Source organism: Mauremys mutica, chromosome 11, assembly GCF_020497125.1.
Source record: "Mauremys mutica isolate MM-2020 ecotype Southern chromosome 11, ASM2049712v1, whole genome shotgun sequence".
NCBI lineage: Eukaryota > Metazoa > Chordata > Testudines > Geoemydidae > Mauremys > Mauremys mutica.
Window position 1 is genome coordinate 66,057,742 of NC_059082.1, and position 25,806 is coordinate 66,083,547.

At 40.8% G+C, this 25,806-nt stretch overlaps 1 protein-coding gene across 5 annotated transcripts in view; it reads left to right on the plus strand.

The window, feature by feature from the left end:
• CPPED1 (calcineurin like phosphoesterase domain containing 1) overlaps window positions 1-20,862 on the plus strand; it is a 112,158-nt gene extending 91,296 nt beyond the window's left edge. For 4 of the 5 annotated variants that reach the window (XM_044978962.1, XM_044978961.1, XM_044978964.1 and 1 more), the window contains one exon: window positions 19,104-20,862. In XM_044978962.1, coding sequence (XP_044834897.1) covers window positions 19,104-19,333 — 230 coding nt within the window. In that variant the 3' untranslated portion in view covers window positions 19,334-20,862. Of the gene's footprint in view, window positions 1-7,562; window positions 7,624-19,103 lie in introns of all 5 variants that reach the window. The other variant, XM_044978963.1, reaches the window with a different exon arrangement.
• The last annotated feature ends 4,944 nt before the right edge of the window (window positions 20,863-25,806 follow it).

Consider the following 25,806-nt stretch of genomic DNA (forward strand, 5'->3'; position numbering starts at 1 on the left):
CTCCAAATTACACTATACTTTTTTAAAGCCTAATTTAAAACACACTAAAAGAACTAAGTACATAAAATCTATTGAGAGTTGAACTCAATATTTGTTCTCTAGCTAAATTTGCAATATTTTCTGTTTTATAAAAAGCACGTCAGCTTAGTATCAAGTTCTCACTGAACTGTAGTTTTGGATGATCAGGACTTTATTTTTATAATCGAGCATAATTTAAGCCATGACTTTTTTTGATTGCTTTGCTTTCAAATATGCCAAGCAGTTAACCCAAATCGGGGAATACTTGCCTTCAAAATGACATTGTAAACACTTTTAATGGATAGTCTTCAATTAAAAAAAAAATCTGAGACCAAGGTCTTGTAAGCGAAATATTCCTACTGAGTTTTTATTTTACAGATAAGTTATAAGCTTTTAATGAGGCAAAGGCAGACCCTTACATGGTACCCCATTTAGATGCTGGTCTTGGAGCTTGATCCCTCAGCCACTGACGACAATAGAAGGACTCCCATTGACTTCTGTGTGTTGGATCAGGCCTTTGATCCTTCTGTTATTATTTAAAACATAGTCTCCACTTGCTGAACTAAGGGAGAGTTTTCCTAAGTAAGGCCTATAGGAACAGCTTACTGACAACAGGGAATGGTTTCTAAATCCATTCTCTTATACTTAGAATTCAGTATTTGTACATCTAGCTCAACCTGCATTTTCATGATTAATATTAGCACGAAGGGGCAGAAGTAGTATATGGCTTACAAAAAAGAATACACAAAGTGCACATATGATACTGGCACTTAAATTGGATTTTATCGATTATGAAATTGATGGTGGCATTTACACACAGGCACGGTTTTAATTCCTTGACAGTTTTACCAGTGTACACGTCCTTCTGTTGGACCACAGTGAACAGGAAGTGATTGCTTTTTAGAGAATAACGTGAAAATGGTCTCAGCATTGTGCAGTCCTGCTAATATTATCCCTACTACTGTATTCACATCTGTGCTTGGTGCTATAGCACGTGGTTGGCAGATGGCACGAGGTGAATACTCTGGCTCTTTGAGTTGTAATGAGAGAGAAATCAATTTCATTCCACAAGAGATAGATGTGATGGTGTGGAAGATTACTAAATCCTGTCGTTTGCTTTGTAGCACTGGAGTCTTGAAAATGATGTGGAGCACCTGACTAGGAAAAAAGACAGTGATGTGAAAGTTCCTAAGTTGTGCCTGTGCTGTATGAGGAACACTCTGAAGTGCAAAATCATTTTGAGATTTTTCCTGTACTGGCCACAATGCATGCTTGGAATTTTAGAAAAATTACTGCATGCCTGTAGTGAAAGGAAAATCTGTTTGGGCCTAATGCTTATGGGGAAATGCTTTGTCACAATGTCAACAACTCCAGAAGAACAAAAGAAACCAGAGTAATTTATATGCTGGAACCTGTGTGTGAGCGGACTAGCAGTGTAAAAGGCACCCCAGGCTGGAGAACTGAGGGGACACAGCTGTTCATTGGTCCAGATTGTACCCTGGGGAATGTCACAGGGACATTTTATTTATTTATTGACAGGAGCCTTCAGGAACATAGTGTTCAGGACTGCTGCTGAGCGGGTTGACTGGTGTTCCAGTAGCTCTGCTGGAGTGGCCAGAGCTAATGGAGTGCTGGTCAGGATGCTCCCTGCTTTGCCAAAAGACCAGTGATAGTTGACCCCCTACTTATTCCTGATTTCATGGGGGAATGGGGAGAAGAGCCCCTGGCTAGCTCTCACACAGAGAAATTCCCTTGGGTTGAGAAAGGGAATTGTATTGCCATTTTCTCCTCTGGCCCGTATGGGGAGGAGAATACCCATTCCTAGGACCTTTGCCTATCCAAAATATTTACATGTATATGCTTGGGTAACTCATAGTGGAACAGGTGAAAAACGTTAATAAGATGCAAATATTTTAAATGGTTCCCATAGAAATGTAAATGCAAATTTCACAATGAAATATAGCACTGGCTGCACAAAATGTACAGTACCAGGCAGTTTTCTTTTTAATTAAAAAAGGGGGAAAGCCTGACATTTATTTTGTAAAAAATAGACATTTTAAGGTGAAATAGACAAATAGCCTTTATATTAGGCTACAGTGTGTATAAAGATGATGAGAATCAGTCTGAGGTTAAGAGCTGGATTGTTTCTTATAGACTCACCCACGTTAGGGGTGGGAGCAATTCTCTTTGTGCTCTTTGGCATGCACCCTTTCCATCTTCTCCTCCCCCCCCACACACACACACCTTAAAAGGGTACAGTGAATGCTCCACTTAATGGCCAGCCAGTTCTGTTGGTCCATGTGGAGACATAGCCCTTCTTTCTTCCAGGCTGTTAAGGTTGGCTAAAGGCACTAGCATCACACAGTTCTTGCACTCGTTCCATTACTAAGGGAAAATGAGAGTAGAGCTGTACTGACTGGGGAGTGAGGGGTGGGGGTGGGCTTGGAATCACAGAAGTGCAATTAAACAATAAGGCAGGACTGGGGTGCAATTATTGTGATAGAATTACCCTTCCAGGGCTTATGATGCATTACACACAACTAACTTCCTTGTGTTCCACTACAGTGCAATTATATCATAATCATGCTGACCCCTTTTCCCTGGTGCTGCAAAATTGATATTCTAGCGGGTTTATTTGTAAGTAAGAATATATTTCATTAGAAAAAGATGGTGCTGCAATTTTAAAGTTCTAAGTAACCTCATTCCGTCCGCACTCTTGCTGACAGAGGAATATACTTCTTTAGGATGTTCAGCATGTGGCTTCTACTCAAAGATGAAACCTTTCCTCGTCTGTCATATGTTTCAGGGTACTGAAGATTTAATTTCTAACAATTTTAGCTACCTAGATGTTCTGTAATTGTTTCTAATCCTTTAAAATTCTGGTCTGGCCGCTTCTGCATTCCTCAATGTTGTAGTTAGTAGTTGTGAAATTAAACATGACTGCTAGGCCCTGAAGGAGGGGGAATACCTCAGGACCAAAAAGCCCAGGCTTGTATATAATTTCTTGTCAGAACAGTGCACTGCAGGTTGCTTCTGATTTTACTGGGATTACCTAGTACCATAAACTGTTTGTTTTTTCATATCCACAAAGGATACATGATTTTCCCCATCAGAAATCCTGCAGCATACGTGGACATGTCAATTGTATTTATAGTAGAACAACCAAAACCTGCAGAATAATTCATGTGTATTTACTCATTTTAAAAACAGTTTCAGCAAAGTTCCACCATTGAAAAGAGGTCAAAATGTAACCTAGACTCTGGAATCTAGATCAGTGGTTTTCAACCTTTTTTTCTCTTGTGAACTCCTACAAAATTTCAAATGGAGGTGTGGACCACCTTGGAAATCCTAGTCATAGTCTGCAGAACCCCAGGGATCCGCAGACCACAGGCTGAAATCCACTGATCTAGACCATATGTAATGCTTTTGACAATGCATCAAAATTTAATTGATATTGTGATTAATGGGTGTGGTATTAGAACCACTGAATAGCATAGATGGAATGAATGCATTTGCTTCCAAATAAGTCATAGGAAGCTCAATAAACCTCTGATTAAAAACCGTTAACTTTATAATTTTCCTGTTTAATTTCTGCATCCAAGAGCCAAAACCAGACAGGTTTGATTGATTCATTGAGGACACTGAACATCACAGGATCAGACCCTGACTCTTCACATTCGTACATATTTCTGAATCTTGTACAGTAGGAACTCCCTGGACCCCACACTTGCAGCACATATCGTGCATCTATCCTTTCCTAGGACGTTATGCACATAGTTTAGCAGGGTCTAAACTCTTTCAGAAAGGCCCCTTTAATTTAGCCTGCTGTTTTGGGTAATAGATAGAGAGTTAAGAAAAAAAGAAGCTCTGGGGAATGCTGATAAATATTGTCCTTCTCACAAAAAGCTACTGCAGCTCAAAAACATCCAAACCAAAGAGAGCTTGTCACTCCCCATAATCACTTCTTATTTGGTATGTTGCTCAATAACTTTTGGTTTTTAGAAACTAGGCTCTCATACATTATTATTCAGGGGGGAGGCAAAAATATTTAAAAGCATTATTTTTAATTCCCCTTGAAAATATGTACCATACAAGAAACTGTTATGAATTCTAACAAATTAAAAATGAATAGGGTATTCATGTAATGCCCTTGAATATTTCTCCAAAATGTGATACTTGTTTTTTGCTTGATCAAGCTTCCATATAAAGTGTGTTTAAAAGGTAGCATTTTGAATTACATAAACTACACGCTACTTTCTGAAGGAATTTTATTCTTCCTTTACCTGTCCCACTGGATAATACATATAGTCTGAAAGTATAAGCCAAAACAACATCATCTAATGTTTATATTGGTTAGAATAAAAACAGGGACCTTTTAAAACTTATTTCATGGTCAAGATTTTCAATAAATGCAAAGTTATCAAAATTTTGCAACAACAGTTAAGTATCATTTGAAGATAAACTATACATTGTCCATTGATTAAATATGTCATGAAGCAGATGCTGCTAATGGGCTGCTGTGCTCACAGAACTGATACGCAGAAACACATTTAAAGTCCATTACTAGGACAGCATGTTTAGGGGGAAAAAAGAGTCAGTTATTTGGAATTACCATATCTTGTTGCCTTGTCAAAATCAAGTCAATGAGAACAGTTTTGTTGACTGGAACCATTAAAAATAGTCTCCATACTTCTCTTATTGGCATGGTTTTATACTAGGATAACTGTTAACTTCAGCAGAGTTACTCTCCATTTACCTACTGTTAGTGGGATCAGAATCAAGACCGGTATTTAGGCACTGTTTTAAAGGAAGTTCAGGAATTTTTGAACTGTTTATTTGTGTTCAGGTGGTTGTGAAAGTTCATCTTCGGTCTACAGACGAGAATGCCAATGTTCTTAGGCATTTGTACACAATCTGAGTATAGTTTCAGTTCAGATTGCTAGAGGCATGGTGATGTAGCTGATTGATTCATGTCTTGAAGACCTGATATAAAATCACATTTCAATCAAAAGTGAGTTTGGTGCTAGTAGACACTTTGTCAGCATCATAAATCTTGACAGATCTCTGCATGATCGTTAGTCTCTGTTTGAGAGATTGTCATGACTTGGATCAGCAGGAGTTACAGAAAACAGGCAGCTATGATTCTCTGTGATGATGAAACTCTCATTGGTCATAAAAGACTAGTTCAAGCAGATGACAGAGCCTTTTCAACAGCCAGCCCACAGCTTTGGAGCTTCCTATAGCACCAGCTGCACTTCATGTACAGTACCTTCCTATAGCTGAGGGTAATAATGAATCCAGCCACCTTCAGTACAAAGCCATATGTAGTTAGATTTAACATTCAGTATGCATTTGCGAGCGCGCTCTCTGTGAGTGAGAGAGAACTGACCAAACAGTAAAACCTGCTAATTCTGTTTCTTCTCACAGTGGGGAAAGAAGAACGTGGGATGACAAGTTTGTTTTTTGTTAGAACCTCTACCTGCCTCTGGAGTGAAAGAGTATCGTGTCTTTGCAGGGTGTTTTTGTAGACCACTCACAGTTCTTTTAAATTTTGTAAGACATTCTGGTATCGTAATGATAGGTGTAATATAATATAAAATCTAGATACAGTAGTTTTGCAGGTCAGGACTAGGGGAGCATCAGCAGAGATAAGTGTATTAAAATTTTATACAGTACCTACCTGCACTGTTCCTGGCTCTGTCCGGTGCATTTAATTTCTTGCTTTCCTGAGCCCTTTATATACTTGCTTTTTTAAAAAAAAATGAGTAGTCTGTTATGCATGAATAGTAATTGATATAACAGGTCCTAGTTTTTGTGAACAGGTTCTGTAAAACATTCTGTGTTACATAATTTTGGTTTAAAGCATATTTCATAAAACTGATCTAATGTATACTTGTGAAGGTGCTAATGCTTGGACATTTCTTGGCACAATGGTTTATGATTGCTTTGTAGTTCCTCTCTTAGTACGAGAGGTTTTACTAACATCTAGTTCAGAAATCAACACCATGCCTGCAACATGAAGAATTAGCAGCCATCTACTGCTTTAATCACAATACTTTCTCTAAAATAGTGGGCAGCACCATGCTCTGTGAACATAGCAAGTTATACAGAATTATAGTTAACTTATCCAACATATTCTGAAGCAGGACATGAAATGATGCCTGCCCGGACAAAATGCAGCGTTCTTTCTAATAGAATGTATTTCTGAAATAATAATTTGACAGTACTATTTGAGCAAAACATTCTAAGTGAATACATTTGAGTGCATTACACATTTTATAAGATTCTTTTTATGTTCAAGATCAAAAGTAAAAGAAAAGTAAATTGCCTGCTTGTCGTCATAGTATTATTGCATTGAGTGGTTCACCCTGGCTTCTTATGGTGATAAGTTGAGTGAATAAAAGTAAAAACCCAAACCCAAACTGTGCATTAGTGAAGAAAGAGGTTTCATCAAATAGACTTTTGTTAAAATACAGCAGAGACCTGTTTCTGTTTCTTTGTTCAAGATGTATCATGCATTTTTGGCCAACATTTTCAACTGAAGGTGCCTGAAGGTAGACACCAAGGGCCAGATCCACAAAAGAGCTTTAGGCACCTAAGTCCAACATGTGGGCCCTCCCTGAGATTCTGAAAATGCCCACTGAGCTGCACGTCACCCCTAAATCCCAGGCACTTAAGTTTCCTCCAGTGGGCATGTGCAAAACTTCCTATCTCCTGCCACTGCCAAGCTGTTCAGCACCCTAGCTAATAACTAATCTCTGATGGGATTCTCAAGCAAGTTGTTCTCCTGCCAATCTTGCGGGTGGGGCCCAGTCTTTCTCTGAGCCATAGAAGACAGCTGAAGGTAAGCAGGGTGGGATTTTTTGGCACTTACTGTATGCATCTAGTTGTTGGAGCATTTAGCTGGGATGTGGAAGAATCAGGTTTGAATCTACAATCTGCCTGAATTGGAGCTGGGACTGAACCTAGGTCCCACACTCCAGGAGAGTGCCCAGGCAACCAGGCAATTAGGTTTTATGGGGTGGGGCTTTCTCAGCATCTCCTGTTGAAGCTGTTCTACTTCGTATAAATAAATAATTATTTCTCAGAGCTGGGACTTGCAGAAGGCTTGCGTACATCTGTAGCCATTGGCTATAGTGTCAGTCTGTCTTGTGAATATTTAAATGATTTATACAAAGTGACACCGCTTCAATGGGACAGTTTGAGACCCACCCCCTTTTGGGAAGGTGGGATACCCTGGGTTCAAGCCCCTGCTCCAGATGAGGCAGAATAGGGATTTGAAAACAAGTCTCCCACCTTCAAGGAGAGTGTCCTGGCATCTGGGCCGTTGGCTATAAAGGGGTGGGTCTAATGGTAGTGGCATTGATGCTATTTCAGTGCTGTATTAAAGGATTGCCTTGATAAGTGTAGCTAAATCAGATTAGCATCAATAAACATTAAATATGCTGGGGTGGGGGAACAGACCCATTAAATTGCAAAGCTGAAAGTGCTTCATATGATACCTTTTCTTCATGTGTATCTAACCACATTTTAATTTCCCATAGGGTGTATGAACTTGTTGCAGTATGGTAACAGGCCCTCTAAACAAGCTTTGAGATTGACAAGGTGGGTGGGGTAATTTTTTTTTTTTTTATTGGACCAACTTTGGTTGGTGGAAGTAGGGTGACCAGATGTCCCGATTTTATAGGGACAGTCCTGGTATTTGGGGCTTTTTCTTGTATAGATTTACACACACACACACACACCCCTACACCTACACCTACACCTACCTCTCTCCCTACCTGACCTGATTTTTCACACTTCCTATCTGGTCACCCTAGGTGGAAGAGACAAGCTTTTGAGCTTCACGGAGCTCTTACTCAGGTCTTGAAAAGGTAACCAGCATGTCCTACAAGGTGGGACAGCTTGTTACGCATAAGGGTTTAACATGTGTTGCAAGAAACCACTTAAAAGGAAGTGGGCACTGAACAGCCCAGCAGTCATAGGACAAAGAAGCCTTACTAGGTTACAGAGTGTTGTAATGAGCAATAAAACACCAGTGTCTGACCTTGATTTTAGTGTCTAGCAGCATTATAACGTTAAGTTACAATGCTCATCTTTCGAAGGTGTGCAGGTTTCCTTGATAATGACCCCCCTGCTTGCAGGGCAATTTGGTTGGTCTGGCTGAGTGACGGGAACAGTGCTTTATGGCTGGGAGGAGGAGATGAAAACTGCTGCAAAAGGGGGAAAGTGGCTGCTGACTCCTCCCCTGGGAATGCAGGTTTGAAAGGGAGCAGCACGGTGCCTGGACCCTTCCTTTTCACAGGGTAGAAGAAATGCCACCTCCAGGTAGGCTCCGTTTGAACAAGGCGTGGGTGACAGAACGCAGGCTGGTGCAAGGGGCCGGCTTCAAGCAGTGGAATGGGCTACGGCCTCCGGTGGGACAACCCAGCAAAGCCAATAGGTCACAGCTGTGGGCTGGGTTTTTAATGGGGGGGTTCTTATGCCCTCTATGCAAAATAATAATTAAAGTCGGGGTGGGGTTTGGCCATGTTGTTAAGGCAGCAATTCCACAAGAATGAATTCTGAGCCATAGTGGCAGGACCAGCCAACCAATTGCCAGTAGACAACTTGTGGGTTTTCCCCAAGGCCAGCTTCAAGCAGCAATGGAATGGGTTAAATTTGTGGGCTGGGTTTAATGGGGGTTCTTATCCCCTTTATGTACAATAATAATGAGACGGGGGTGAGGTTTGGCCATGCTGTTAAGACAGTAGTTCCACAAATATGAATTCAGGAGTACAGTGGCAGAGCCATCCAACCAATTGCCTGTGCACAACTTGTGTACTTTGCCTCGGCTCCCAGAATGGCTCCAGGGAATTACATTGCTTCATAACCTCTCTGGGGTTAACAATGGCATAGCACACGCCTTGTCTCATTTTCAGGTCCACTGATTTCTGGAGTTGGCACCAGGAGCCCGCTGGGAACCCAGGCAGATGCCACTAGCGCTATGGAACCTTGGGGCAGAATGGCTGTCAGTGTGGCACGGAGATCAGTTACTCCACACATGTGGCAGAGCTATGAGAGAAGTTTTAATGATTTTATGCAATTTCAGGATCAGGAAGGCCGGTCAGTAATATGGCCCATTATAGAGGAACAGGTACTGAGGTACATGCTGTCATTGGCAATCCGTCAACTGGCATCCTCCACAATCTCAAATCGCCTTTCTGCTATTACATTCGTTAGTCGGCTAAATGCTTATCCTGATCCTTGCAGTGCTTTTTTTTTTTTTTTTTTTTTTTTTTTTAAGTTCAAAGGTTTTTGGCTGGGTGGTCACGTTCCGGTGGCCCCAGGGTGGATTCCCATCATCCCATCACAGTTTACATACTCAGGGATCTTGTGCAGATCCTTGGCGACGTAGGTCATTGTTAAACTTGTGACAGTCAAAGACGGGTCACATCAGCCGGGGTGAATCATCCTCCGGAAGGGTGGCGAGTCTGGGGTCTGCCCAGTTCGGGCTTTAAAGGTCTATAGGGTTATACTGCTGAAGAGGAAAGGGCTCCTTTTTATGTATGGTGACAGGAATCCCCTCACAGCATAATAATGTGTTACCATGTTGAGATGGGGGCTGATGAGGTTGGGGTTGTCAGCCCATGAATTTGGTTCCCAGTCATTCAGAATCGGAGTGCCAACAGCAGCAGCACTGCCTCTGCTTCCATACCTAGCTATCGGGCTTTGGCATTCGGATGCGTACCAAACATATGCAAAACCTCAGATGTTAATTCAGTATTATATTGGACGACCAGCCATGCAGACGTTGGTGTGGATCTGCGGGCACAGTATTGTCTTTTAGGCCCACAGGTGCTCGTCCAGGTTTGCCCGAGGATTCACAGCTGGGCTTCAGTGATGAAGCAATGCGATAGTTGGCATACAAGGAAGGGCATGTTCTGGGATCAACTAATACCGATGCTATATGCTGTGCGGTCCCATCAGCGGCCCCCAGATATAATTGTGGTGCATCTTGGGGAAAACGATTTGGGAATGCTTGAAGGAGTGGAACTAATGCTCAGAGCAAGGAGGGACTTGTGGCTGATCCTTGAACTTTTTTCAGGAGTTAGCATTATTTGGTCAGACATGCTTCAGCGCAGAGTCTGGCAGGGAGGAGTCCCCCGCAGGGTGGACGAGGCAAGGAGGTATGTGAATAGGGAGGTGGCCAAATTCCTTGGGACCACAGGAGGGACAGTAATTTCACAACCTGGCATAGTATATGGGGGAGCAGAGTTGTTTCGGGAGGATAGGGTTCACCTGTCCGACATCAGGAATCATAACATTCAAAAACCAGTGGGAGAACACTTCAACCTCTCTAACCACTCAGTGACAGACTTGAAGGTGGCAATTTTGCAACAAAAAAACTTCAAAAACAGACTCCAAAGAGAAACTGCTGAACTCGAATTAATATGCAAACTAGACACAATTACCTGTGGTCTAAACAAAGACTGGGAATGGTTGGGTCATTACATTAATTGAATCTATTTCCCTATGTTAAGTTCTCCTCACACCTTCTATGGGCCATCTTAATTATCACTTCAAACAGTTTTTTTCCTCCTGCTGACGATAGCTCATCTCAATTGATTAGACTCTTCCTGTTGGTATGCATACTTCCACCATTTCATGTTCTCTGTATGTATAAATATCTCCTGTCTGTGTGTTCCATTCTATGCATCCGAAGAAGTGAGCTGTAGCTCACGAAAGCTCATGCTTCAATAAATTTGTTAGTCTTTAAGGTGCCACAAGTACTCCTGTTCTCTCTGTCCGACTTAGATGCTGTCATGTTTTAACTGATATAAAAGATGGCATTAGGAGATGTCTGGGAACCTGACTGGGTTTGGGGAGGAGGCAGCCAAGCTAATATGCCTCCTTGTGGCAGATGTCCAGTGCAGGAACCCCATAGGAAAGTGACCGTATAAATGGCTTAGAAAAGGACCTGAAAAAAGGTGTTCATTAAAGGAATGAACTGCGGGGGGGGGGGGGGGGGAGACTCCTATGATTGGTACGGCAGGGAGCCAACCCCCCATTCTTATAAGCCACCGTAACCCTCCTACGAGTGGGGGCATGGATGGTACGGTCCTGGCAATGGATTTGCTGGAGGGTCCTGGATGGAAAAAGAGGGGGAGCTGTTAAAAGCCCCCTGGGTAATTATGGAATAAACTGCACACTGTTATCTGCCGTGTAGTCCCAGACATCTAATAAAGTTGCGGCCTGATTAAACCCATGTCAACTGTCTCCCGTCCTCCTTTCGGCATAGCCAGACAGTGAAGAGTGAGAGGTCACGTGAAGGTGAACGCTTTTCACAAAGCAGTCATTCTGTTAAGTGATAGGGTGTTTTTGTCTCTTATCGTTTTTCTGTGCGAGTTGAGTGTAGTATCGTCTGGTTTCACCCACATAGTTGTTGGGGCATTTAGTGTACTGGGTGAGTTACACCACATGTTGTGCTAGGCATATGTAGGACCCATGGCTCTCAAAAACTATGTTGTGGGTATTTATCATTGTAGCAGTGGCGGGAAATCTGAAAGTTTTGCATCTGTTGTTAGGACAGGGTCTGGTGCCGCTTTGAATTGCTGGGTCCTGGTCTGTGGGAAGCTTGCTTCTGATGTTGAGTTTGCGGGTGGGAGGAGTGACTGTTGTATGAAGGCCAGAAGAGGGGTAGTTGTTTGATACCCCATATGGTTTCCAACTCTGCACACTCGTAGTGGTCACCTACTTCCCCAGTCAGTGCGGGGGTTCTTTTTCTCTATTATCTCTCTTTCACGCACAGAAGTTGGTCCAATTACCTTACCAACGTTGTCCCTCGTAGCCCTGAGACCAACATGGCTACTACATCATTGCAAACAAGTTTTGAGCTGTCATAGAAGGAGGTACAGCACTTAGATCAGGGCAAAACATAAGACTAAAGTTACCTATCAGACTTTATCTTGCTGTGCTATTTATTGTGCTTTTATATCCTCTCTTACTGCTTTTCCAATTATAAAGAAAATACAACAGTAAGGGGTTTGGTTGGGGGGGGTGGAGGGGCAGCTTGTCACTGCTGGTCGTTTTCTTTCAGACCAGTAGGATTCTGGGGAAGGCAATAGCATGTCACTTTAGGAACACACCAAACAACTTCCAGCTGAAGAGAGTTTATTTTCCTTTCTAAGTTTAAAAAAAAACCTGTGACACAATTTTTTTTTAATATCTCCTTACAGCTTTATCACTGTAACTTTTTCATAAAAGACCAGGAGAGGAAATTGAGTTCTCAAATGACATTTTCTGCCTTCTGTGTAATTGTAGAGAAGAGCCAAGAAAAGTGACAGTAACAGGAGGAGAAGGGGGGAAAATAGGCTGCAGTGGAACTTAAATTCTAAGCAGTTTTTCTTCATCTGTAAAAGTGACAATATTTTCTTGAAAAAACTTAGAATTTCCCCTCACACTGACAGCACTAACTCTCTTCCCATTTCACCTGGAAAATTATTTTACACAGCCAATTGGTAGACCCATCACACAGCCACTAATACTAAAGGTTTAATGAAAGGTATGGGACGTGAATTTATTCTTGCAGCTTTAAGCCAGAAGTAGCCATGTTGTATTTCTGAATGAATATATTGCAATGTTTTGATGGAGCTGAGCAGGCCTGTCATTCTACTATAGGAGAAAGTCTTACAACATAGTACTCTACAAGCAGATCAGTGTCAGGACAGAGGGGAACATGCCAGAGATAAAGGAGGTTGGTGGGTTTATTGGGGTGGAGTAGGTTGGAAGAAGTAGGTAAGAAAGGATTTAAAGGAAAAGAGAGAGTGAGATTGGTGGACGAGAGGTGGGGAGCTGGAGCATTCTGTCTCTAGACCTGGAACAATTATATATCCATGCTACATGAATGACTGCTGTTAGTGGGGGAAAGGCCAATCAAGTGATCAGGAAGGCAAGGAGGGTGGAGGTAATGTGAAAGGAATAAATTGTACAAAAATATGCTTGGGTTTCTGTTACCTTGTTATCCCCATCCATAGGCCTTAATTACATTTGAAATTATTACAGAGGCTTTATTTTTTTTAAATAAACTTGTATTTGATTTGAATTTTAAAAAAAAATTCTGTTTTTACCTGTCCTGGTTTTAATCATTAGATGCCTTATGTTGTGAACTGCTTAGAGAGCACACAGTGGGCGCTAGTTTAACAAAAAAATTCCTGCTCTTGGACCAAGAGAATTTCCCTTGCTTCATTCAGGATTTAATTTGTACTTTCTTGTTCCACTCCTAAAGTACCAGTAAGTCATGCAGGTCCTATTGTTGCTTGTTACATGAATGATCAACAAATCCAAAGGAAATCCTAAGAATAGGGGAAATGCTACCCTTTTGAAATGATGGTGACTCTAGCAAATTGTTCTGCTGAGCTTCCTGAGACAATAATTTGCCTTGAATTAAAGGGGGCCTCTGAACTCCCTCCATAGTGCTGAAGATGAATCTGGTTGCTGATTCTGGAAATACTCTTAGCATGAAAGTAGCTCTGTCAGTACTGTTTTGCTTAGGCTGTGATTTAGCTGTAATGCACACACAGATGGCTATTTCAGTATTCCACTCAAACTGCAGCTTTGATGATACACTGCTGTATCTGATCAAACAACTTTGTTGGTGTTGTCACTGACACTGAAAGCAGCTAACCATATATTTTTAAATCTATATCTATATCTTTTAAAAAAGGAACCAAACTAGGTCGCTTTCTTATTTCCAATACCTCACAGAAATGAATAAAGTTAAATACTGCATTATTCCTCATGGAGGGGCGGGAAAAAGTCACTTTGCCTACTCATTAAACAACTTACATTCAGCCTTACAGTGAATTTCTGTGCTAACATTTCTTAGCTTTAAGATGCTTGATTTAGAGCTTGTTTTGTTTTATATTTTGGCCTTTTTAAACACAATGTTAATTTATTAGAAAATGGCTAGTCTAGGAATTATAGGCTGTATGTCTTGCTACCATAGGTAAGTGGTATGCAAAGTTTTTAATATAGCACAACTGTATCTCACCCTGTGTAGTGAGCTATATGCACCTAAATATTGCACTTGCATGCCTAAAGAGTGCTTACATACCTTAGTAAATTTGGCCCCAAGTGATTTAGTAGCACAAGTTCTACTGACTTTCAATGGAAGGTATGCTCCTAAGTAATTTAGGTGCATTTGAAAATCTTACTTTCCATTCACTTTTTAAATTACCATGAATAGTATTCTTAACTAACATCAGATATAAAAGTCCTTCTATAGTGATACTAACCTAAAGTATAAAATTAAATCGTATGCATTGTATGTGATAAATTATAAAACAATTTTCAGATTTTTCAGCCATCTGGTGCAGTAGTGTTTTCAAGCAGAATGGGATGGACTAGGATTAGATGCAGCCTTAGGGAGTTTGTAACAGCCTGACATGCAAAGCATTTTGCTGGTTTGGTGGTCTTGTTTGTTCGTTTTGGAGGTGCTAAATCTGTTTGTCAAATTTGCTATTTATGCTTAATTCATATTTCTGATTTGTACTGTATCTGAAGTGATTTGCATTAAGTGTGAAAGCAATGCACATTAGCAATAAATAGCTGTAAGAATACATTTTTGTTTCAATTACATGCTACATCTATTGGCATTCACCGGGGGGGGGGGAGAGAAGAGACGAAAATGCCAATTTAGGTATGTATAATGGTCAATATTTCATATTTGAGTTACCATGCTCCTTTAATTAGTCCCTGCAGATGGAATTATGTGACCATTTTTATTCTTGCAGTATTTTTTAAAAGTACCAGAAATGGCATGGAGCTCCTGCTTCAGGCAGCATGCATGGTGGACTGTCCAACAGCCCTAGGGTCCTTGGCTCTAGAACCAGGTGGATGAGCTGTCAAGAAATCAGGCCAGCTTCCATCAGAACTTCATCAAAATTGGACTGGCTACATGAAGCAGTTTGATTCTGATGAAGCGGCAAAGTTTGAAAACTAGGGCTGTCGATTAATCCCAGTTAATTTAGGCGATTAATTCAAGAAAAATTAACTGCAATTAAAAAAAATTAATCGAGTTTAATCGCACTGTTAAACAATAGAATACCAATTGAAATTTATTAAATATTTTGGATGTTTTTCTAAATTTTCAAATATTGATTTCTATTATAACACAGAATACAGAGTGTATAGTACACACTTTATATTTTTATTACAAATATTTGCACTGTAAAAATGATAAAGAAATAATATTTTTCAATTCACCTCATACAATTACTGTAGTGCAATCTCTGTTGTGAAAGTGTAACTTATAAATGTAGATGTTTTTGTTGTTGTTGTTTAGAGTCTACAAGTCCACTCAGTCCTACTTCTTGTTAAGCCGATCCCTAAGACAAATACGTTTGTTTACATTTACGGGAGATACTGCTGCCTGCTTCTTATGTCACCTAAAAGTGAGAACAGGCATTCACATGGCACTTTTGTAGCCGGCATTGCAAAGTATTTACGTGCCAGATATGCTAAACATTCGTATGCCCCTTCACACGTCAACCACCATTCCGGAGGACATGCTTCCATGCTGATGATGATCATTTAAAAAAATAGTGCATTAATTAAATTTGTGACTGAACTCCTTGGGGGAGAATTGTATGTCTCCTGTTCTGTTTTACCCACATTCTGCCATATATTTCATTTTATAGCAGTCTCGGATGATGGCCCAGCACATGTTTGATTTACAAATACTAGCTCTGCAGATATGACAAAACGCAAAGAAGGTACCAATGTGAGATTTCTAAAAATAGCTACAACACTCCACCCAAGGTTTAAGAATCTGAAATGCCTTCCAAAATCTGAGAGGGATGAGGTGTGGAGCATGCTTCCAGAAGTCTTAAAAGAGCAACATTTTGCTGCAGAAACTACAGAACCCAAACCACCAAAGAAGAAAATCAACCTTCTGCTGGTGGCATCTGACTCAGATGATGAAAATGAACATGCGTCACTCTGCTCTGCTTTGGATCATTATCGAGCAGAACCCGTAATCAGCATGGATGCATGTCCTCCGGAATGGTGGTTGAAGCATGAAGGGACATATGAATCTTTAGCGCATCTGGCATGTAAATATCTTGTGACGCTGGTTACAAGAGTGCCACGCGAATACCTGTTCTCACTTTCAGGTGACATTGTAAACAAGAAGTGGGCAGCATTGATTACATTTGCAGGAGATAAACTGATTTGTCTGAGCGATTGGCTGAAGTAGGTCCGAGTGGACTTGTAGGCTCTGAAGTTTTACATGGTTTTATTTTTGAAAGCAGTTATTTTTTGTACGTAACTCTACATTTGTAAGTTCAACTTGCACGATAAAGACATTGCCCTACAGTACTTGTATTAGGTGAATTGAAATATACTATTTCTTTTGTTTTTTTACAGTGCAAATATTTGTAATAAAAAATAAATATAAAGTGAGTGCACTGTACATTGTATTGTGTTGTAATTTAAATCAATATATTTGAAAATGTAGAAAACATCCAAAAATCTTTAAATAAAAGGCATTCTATTATTAAACGATTAATTTTTTTAATCGCTTATTAAAATTTTTCTGATCAGCTCTACTAATGTTAAAGCATTTTTCATCCCAAAATCTCAAAGCACATAATTCTTATGAAGTATAAAATAGTTGTTTGCTGCCTCTTCCTGCCACCATTTATGTCAGTGAGCTTTCCCCAAATCCCTGCTGCCTAGAGCCATAATTTGGGTCACACATTAAGGCAGGGATTGGCAACCTTTGGCATGCGGCCCGCCAGAGTAAGCCCCCTGGTGGGCCCGGCCACTTTGTTTACCTGCTGTGTCCACAGGTTCAGCCAATTGCGGCTCCCACTGGCCACGGTTCACCGCTCCAGGCCAATGGGGGCTGTGGGAGGCGGCGCGGGCTGAGGGATGTGCTGGCCGCCGCTTCCCGCCGCCTCCATTGGCCTAGAGCGGCGAATCACGGCCAGTGGTAGCTGCAATCGGCTGAACCTGCGGACGCGGCAGATAAACAAACCGGCCCGCCAGGGGGCTTACCCTGGCGGGCTGCATGTCAAGGGTTGCCAATCTCTGCATTAGGGGATTACCTGAACAGAGTTCTTGAGGATAAGGCACAACTTTCTCCCCAGCTGTCTCTAGCAAGAGACCGGTATTTCTTTTTTCAAGTCCATAGTGATGTTACCTCAATATGGTTTAAAATACAAATGGTGTAATTAAAAACAAGATTAATTAAGTATACAGAGAAAAATTAGATTACAAACAAAATGATTGTGTAACATACTCTGCAAGAGTTAATTCACATTATTATAGTACCTCTTTCTCTTTGCGGTCTGTCAGCCTCTCCACTCCAGATAGTTTTCATCTTCCTTCCCCTCTCATCTAAGTTAGAGGCGTCTTACACGTTTCAGGTTTCTTTGATGTGCCTGCCTTATTTATATTCCAGACATCCTTCATAAAGGGGTGTATCTCACAGTACCTCTGGACAGGAGGTCTGTCTTCGGGAGCCACCTAGGCAGACCCATCATATCTGACCACAGCAGTGTTACTGAAGGAATACTGGGACTTGGAAAAATCATCCTCAAACCATTCACCACACAAAGGGCCAGCTTCCTCCTGAAATTCCACAAAATTATCAGGTTCCCTCAGAACACCATCCTTGCCACCATGGATGTCAGCTGCCTATACACCAACATACCTCACAATGATGGCATTGCTGCCCGCCTCAGACATTTACAAGATAATGTACAACGCTCAGATATCCACCCCAAAACTCGTCCATTTCATCCTCACCTGTAACAATTTTACATTAAACATACACACCATAGGAACAGCCATGGGTACTAAGATGGCTCCCCAGCATGCCAACCTCTTCATGGACCACTTTGAGGAAGAATTTCTGGATAAATGCACCATGAAACTAGTCGTATACCTGAGCTACAGTGATGATATTTTTATCCTCTGGCAGCTAACCTACAGACCCTCAAAGATTTCCACCACAGTTTCAATTACCATCCCTCCATTAAACTCTCACTAGAACACACTCACACTAGTATCAACTTCCAGGACACCACGATCAGCTTCAACAATAGAACCTGACAGACAACAAACCCACGGATTACCACACCTACCTTTACAGATCCAGTAGCCACCCCAAACACACCAAGAAATCTTATCTACAGCCAGGCACCCAGATACCACAGAATATGCTCTGAGGAGAACGTCTGGGATATACATCTTAACACACTTAAAACCGCCTTCACCAAACAAGGGCAGTCCACAAGAGAAGTAGATCGCATCACAGAGCAGGCCACCCAAATACTGCCAGGAGAACCTGCTTCGATACAAAAATGAAACCCACACCCCTAAGTTGTCACCTACCAACCATATGGGGAATCAAACCATGATAACCCATACTCAATGGGGACCACAGCCTCAAAGATATCTTTCCCCCACTGTCTCCCTTCTCATCCTGTGTCTGTTCTACGTTTTTAAAGTCATTCGCTCTTATAATCATTATCCCTTTGAGTAAACAGGTTTGAGGGTCCTGTTACCTTTAGTTCTCCAAATGTTAATTGGAAGGTAATGTGTGGATCCAACAATTGACTTTCTGCTCCTATCTACATGCACCATCCTCTGGTTAATTACTTGATTTAGAATTACAAAAGGACTTTCAACAACACCATGCTCTCACATTTTTACTGTTTCTGATCAAAGGAGTATTGGGAAAATAGCTGGCTTGAGTCTGAGTTTAAAGATAAAGAGCTCCAATATTTTTAAAGGGATTGGGAGGTTAGTTGGTCTGCACATCAATATGTTGCTAATATTTATTTTCTTCTTAAATATAATATCATGTAACCGATTCCCTACTAATTTTACAATTTCTGAATCCATTAGATTAAAAATGTCCATTAAGAAAATAAGGGTAAGCACGACAAGTTGTAGCTGATCTTAGTCATAAATATCTCTTTAATTATAGTGGCTAAAAAAGGAGATCACTGTTTTTAAGCTCATTTTCTTCTTAGGCTGTAAGTGTTAACTAAATATATATCCTAAATATAATAATATATATTATTTTTAAACAGGCATTAAAGCTGTATTTTCTGGACACTACCATAGGAATGCCGGAGGGTCTTACAAGGATCTAGAGATGGTGGTTTCATCAGCAATCGGATGTCAACTGGGAGAAGATACCCATGGGCTTAGAGTGGTCATTGTCACAGCTGAGAAGATTGTTCACAGATACTGCAGTTTAAATGATCTGAGTAGCCAAGGAATAGAAAAAGAGCTGATGGATTTGATTAAGCAAAATTAGCCATTTTCTAACTCTGACAAGTCTCCAGTTTATTTTTAATTTGCATGTTTTATTTCACAGATAGAAACACCAGCTCAGCAAAAACAAAAAAGCCTACCATTGGCTGAAGATGATTCCCAGTTGTGTATTATGCACCAAAATAGTTGTCTTAACCCATTATCATCCTAAATACCAAAGCAGAAAGGTATGCAGAGATATTTATACCTTCGAGGGGAAATGAAACCCATTATAATATGAAAAATAATAGAAGTAATGCTGTTGCTATTGATTTTTTGTAATGGGAAAGAGCTATTCTGAGGATTAGCTGCTCTATTCCTGGATCAGACTTTTATAGCTAAGTAAGTGTACCCATGAGTAGAAGCAGTGGCTTCTGGATGACAAACTCAACTCTAGTCCACCCTTCTGTTCTAGTGAGGCCAGCCAGATACATCTCAAAACTATTATACTTAATGTTCTCTATTACTTTCTTAGTAATCCTCCAGAAAGTGACAAAGTATATGTGGCATGTTCGTATTCAGTATGGGCTAATCCAAAACCCTTTGAAGTCAACGAAAGTCTTCTCTCTGACTTAAATGAGTTTTGGATCTCACCCTATTTCTGCTTCCTTCCAGTTGATGTCATCTCCCATCCCTAGCCTTTACTTCTGTAATCTCTTCAGAACCACTACAGCAATCAGAGCAAGCTGGATTCTTCTCTGCCTAGCAAATCACCATTGTGGGTGCTGTAAGAGAGACAAGACTCACAATTTGGGTCTGCAGGAGTGGAGGTTAGAAAAGCCTGTAAATTAAGAAAATATAATAGGAAAGCCGTAAAGAGAAACTAAATGTAGAAAAATCATTTTACCGTTACCTTTTGGCATTTAACCGCAATTAAATTTGCTGTTGAGAGTTCCCTGTAAGAGCATATCCTCTTTAGAAAATAGCTGACTCCTAGACAAATGGAGATTTATGGATGTCCATAAAGAACACACAATATTGTAGAGACAGAATACATCATCTCTCTTGTACATATGTCATTTCTATAAGAGGATAGTAAAAAGATTTAGATATGTGAGAGGCGTGCCCCTCTGTACCCCAAGTTAGTTTCACTGAAGTCGTCGAAAGCCTGTCAGGTAGTTTATTACTTAATTTAACTGTGTCAGCTTTTCCATGGAGATGCTCCACACTACACGTTAGGGAGGCTGAGGAGATTCTGACATTGGTCAGGGCTATTCTGGCTACTGACAGCACAAATTGAATAATTAATTGGGGTGAAATTTCAAAGTTGTGCTTAATACAGGGAAATATTTTTATAAATAGGCAAACAAGGTATAGGCTGCCTCCTACACAGCCAATAGATGCCTCCGCAGGACTCAGTTTACCCAAACAACCCATGAAATAGCTTTCATGGTTTAAGAAAGGTTTAGAGCAGAGATGGGCAAACTATGGCCTGTCCTGCCTGGCCCCTGAGCTCCCGGCTGGGGAGGCTACCCTCGGCCCCTCCCCTGCAGCCTCAGCACACCGCTGCTACCGGGCGGTGGGGCTGCGAGCTCCTGCTGCTCTGAGCAATGTGGTAAGCGGGTGGGGGCGGGGGGTGGATAAGGGACAGGTGGTTCTGGAGGGTGGTTAGGGGGTGTGAATAGGGGTTGGGGCAGTCAGGGTCTGGGAGCCGGGGACAGTTGGATGGGGCAGAGGTTCAGGGGGGAGTCAGGAGATGGGGAACGGGGGGTTGGCGTGGGAGTCCTGAGGGGCCGTCAGGGTGCAGGGGGTGTGGATAGGAGTCAGGGGACAGGGAGCAGGGGAGGTTGGATAGGTCAGGGGTCTGAGGTGGGGCAGTCAGGGGGTCCAGGCTGTTTGGGGAGGTACAGCCTTCCATACCTGGTCCTCCATAGAGTTTTGCAACCCCGATGTGGCCCTCGGGCCAAAAAGTGTGCCCACCCCTGGTACAGAGCCTCCAAGTGGCCTTACATAGTTGGATATTGTTTTAATAGTCTGGTTTTCAAGATGCCACCTCAGATTTAGCAGCTAATGTCCTTCACTAAGGCTAAGGACCAGATTTATAAAGATATTTAGGCTTGATTTTTAAAAGCATCTAGGTGCCTAACTTCCATTGATTTCAATAGTAGTTAGGCACCTAGTAGAATTTTCAAAAGTGCCTATCTGTAGCTTTAGCCACTTAAAAATCTGGCCCCAAATGTGTTGAGATTTCTTTGTCCTTACTGCTAGTTAATGCTTTAGAGTGGTGCTCCCCTTACAGTTTGTGGCAGAAGGAAGGGTATTCCAATGTTACTTATATCATTTAAGTACATCAGTTCAGGTTATAGTAGCTCATCAGAAAGAACGGAGAGTATGATAGGCACTGGGTGGTTCTGTTGGTTTTGCCCCATATAGTAGAGTGAGCAGAAAAAAAAAAAGGTGGTTCATTTAATTGGGAGAGTGATCTTTGGGGGAGCCGAGATAGATTTGAAAAGAATGGTTTTCCATAAACGTGAGAAATTAATAGTATGGGTATGAATGAGTGGTTCTAAAAAATTTAGAATTTATGACTTTATAAATGATATATACACAAGTGGAATTATAAAGCATGAACGTGTTTATGCAGAACTATTTTAACTGTACAAACTCATAACTCAAATTTCAACATTAATTCATATTGTATAAATAGTTCCAAGTTTGCTTTTTATAAGAGATTTTTTTTACCATAAATTGTTCATTGTCTTCTCACTAAAGAGTGTTACTACACTGTAAAATCTTTTAAAATCCAATTAAATATATATGTATTCCAAATATTGTGTACCCTGTGATTTCTAAGAATATTTTAACTGTTACAAACCCTTGTCAAAACAAAAAGATACTAGCTTTATAAAATACAGATGCTTCTGGTGTCACATTGTTGAATTAAAATATTAGATTTACTGAATCGTATACTTTATTTGAATGGAATTAATGTTCTGGAAGTTTTGGTTTCATTTTATATATATTAATTTTCATGATTGAGTGAAGTATAAGAAGCTTCAGGAATTATACATTAATCATACAGTCTACCATGAGAAATAAATATACTGTATAAATCAGGGCTTTCAAGTCTTATTAATAACGAATCTTTCAGATCCATTCATGACACTATGCTGAAATAAAATAAATACAAGGTTCACTGAGCCAGTGGTGCCAGCCTTGTTGCCGCAGGTCCATGTCTATCATGGGTTTGCTTTTTTCCTAGGCCACTTCCTATCCTTGAGAAGTCCTCCTGAGGCTGAAACCCAGCGTACTACCCTGTCCTCCTTCAAATCCCTCCCTAAAGGCGCACACTTCTACCTATACAAATATAAGCTGCGAGGCAGCTGTATGTTTGTTTTTTAAAAATGGAACTAACATGATGTGCTTAGTATCACCTCACACATTTAATGACGTTTCTGGATAAAACTTGGATCAGCTAAAAGTGGGGGATACTCTGACTGCAGGACATCTACAGCAGATGGCTGCCTGGCTCAGCAGCAAATCTCCAGTTAGCCCTCCAGCTAAGGAGAAGTAATTGCTACTTTAAAAAAAAAATCCCCAAATGTCTGATGTGTGATCAAGTTTGGCAGACATGATGGGCAACAGGAGGTTTACCCTGGCATCCCCACCCATTCTCCACTTCACACAGCACAGCGTTTGAACAATCTCTGCAGTGTGTACGTGCACATGCTTCCTGCTGTCTTGCAGGGTCATCCCCTTATTGTCTGTATAATTAGAAGACCAATACATTTTAATTGGGAATTAGAATCTTGGTGACAGGAACAATACCATTCAGTAGCAGCTAGTGCTAGTGACATGTATGAACTAGCTGTGTGTGCTTGTTTTTCCAGAGGAAGGATGCACCATGTGTCCATACTTTATTAAAAAACAGGTGTCACTTTCCTAAGTTAGTCATGTTACACCTTTTTTATTGCTTAGCAAAGTACAGTAGTGTCCCAGCTGGCCATTGCAAGAATATACAAGCAAATGCCTAAAACATTTCTTAACCTGCAGGTTAAGAGATTTGAAGCAAGTCTTCAAACTCATCTGAATCGTTTAAACTGATCACATGAAGTAGTACATAGGAGAATCAACAAGAAGGTTTTACTTAGGATATTGAAATGTACTAAATATAATATAATATTTTAATAAGAAATCAAGGGGAATTTAGCTCTAAAATACAATTGATTCAACACTTTTCCAAAGTAGTAAAAAGTTATTTAAAATGACGGGGGGAAGGGGGAAGGGTATCACATATTAAAATACATTTTTAAAAAAAAAGTTTGTAACCTGGAACTTTATCGTGGATAATCAACAGAAAAGGTAGGTTGAGCAGTCGTGGTGCAAGATAAAGAATACTTTACAATGTGCTACAAACCTCGACAGCAGATCTTTTGAGGAGTCTTATCGGTTTCTCATTCACTGATCAAATGAGTTTTCAATTCTAGATCAATTCACATTTATTAAAGCAATGATTAATACATATGTCTGGTTTTTAAAAAATAAGGCCCAATTCTGAAGATCTTGGGGAGAACGGGGGAGGGGGTGGGAAAGGGTGGTAGAAATCAAATTAATGGCAGTTCTACCCAGGTAATGACTACAGGCTTGGATCTGTAGTAATTATATTTACTCTAGTCACTTTGGAAAAAATAAGTTAAAAGCGATTTCATATGCCCAAGGCCCCATTCTGAATTTTCTTTTACAATCACATTTTCCTTTAAGATGTTTCTCTCTCTCTCTCTCTCTCCTGTTATATTGGAGACCATTTCCCCCATATAGTTAATGAAACTGACTACGTACAAAATACTGTCAGATGCACTAAGCAAGCAAACTGAAAGAGAGAAAAAATCTAGTCTCTTAGTCTTTAGAGTTGCTGCTTGTAACAATGGCAAGTAAGAGAAATGTCAGGCAGATGTGATTTAAAAGTTGATAGTGCCCCTTCAATATTGTTTGATTCAAACCTAATCAGTTTGGATGAACCACAATTCTAGAATGGGGACACTGATATACGTTACCAAGCCATTTACTTTCCATTATTTTCTCCTGAATATGAAAGTAAAGCAGGAATATATACATACTGACAGATCTTGGTGAGGATCTGATGACAGAAGTGACTCATGTATAGTCTTATCTCTAATAGTGGGGGGGGGAAATTAGATACACAAGCAAGATCTAATATTTTTCAAACCAAACACGTTTAGTCTAAATTTTCAGGAGTTTTAAATGAAATGCCAGGATGTTGGAGGTGAACAAGCTGATTACATAATTTGCCATCAGTTCAAACTTGGTTCATCTTCTAGGTTCTAAGTAGAGCAACACTAGCTACGTTCGGAAGTGCTCAGAGGCAACATTCTTAGGGCTTGGCTACACTTACAAATTTGCAGCGCTGCAGCAGGGTGTGAAAACACACCCTCTGCAGCGCTGCAAATTGCGGCGCTACAAAGCGCCAGTGTAGTCAAAGCCCCAGCGCTGGGAGCCGCGCTCCCAGCGCTGTCCGTTATTCCCCACAGGGAAGTGGAGTACGGACAGCGCTGGGAGAGTTTTCTCCCAGCGCTGGCGCTTTGATTACACTTAGCGCTTCAAAGCGCTGCCGCGGCAGCGCTTTGAAATGCAAGTGTAGCCAAAACCTAAGTAAAAACAATGAGGAGTCCTTGTGGCACCTTAAAGACTAAAGTTACTAAGGTGCCACAAGGACTCCTCATTGCTGATACAGACTAACACGGCTACCCCTCTAATTCTTCTTAGTGTGTGTCTAGGCATATCTAGCACAAACCCCATATATAAGGTGTTGACAAAAAATGAAAACCCTCTTTTCTGTAAGAGTTTTTAAACTTTGTGGGAGGTTTTAAAGCTGAATTTATTGCCTTTTTGTTGGGGCGGGAGGAAACTTTAATGACCCATTTTGAACAGAAGGTAACTACAAGAACTGAGCAAATAATTGACTTATTAATTTGGCCTCCAAAACAAAAAAACCTCCCAAAAACTAAAAAATGGTTGTCAGACAAAAACTGTCCTTTTTAACCTAGCAAACAACAAGCTTTGCTTCAGTTTGAACTAAATGTTTTGTTTGACTCAAAACAATTTTTTCTAGGTTTTCATTATGTTTCATTTCCAGTGTTCCCATGTACTTATGTATTTAAGTACTTTGAAGCACTCTACTTATTATATTGTACTTAGTACCCATATTTAAGTACATTTTAAATTTATTTTATATAGCTGCTTTTTAATTTGCAAGTACTTTTTCAAAATAGATTTTTGAATCACATCCCTCCCAAATGTCCCAGATTCTGGGGGCCCCCAGAACCCACTATCCCAGCTTGGGCGCTTCAGACCCTGAGCTCCAGCTTCTAGGCTTCTTTCTATTGACCCTGCTGTTGCACCATGCCAGGATGGTGGGGGCTTTGTCCCCTTCGTGTCTGATTGGTCATTCAAACAGGTGGTTTGGAGACTCACTCTCCAGCCCAGCACCAGTGGGAAATGGGAGGCTGTCAAGAAGGA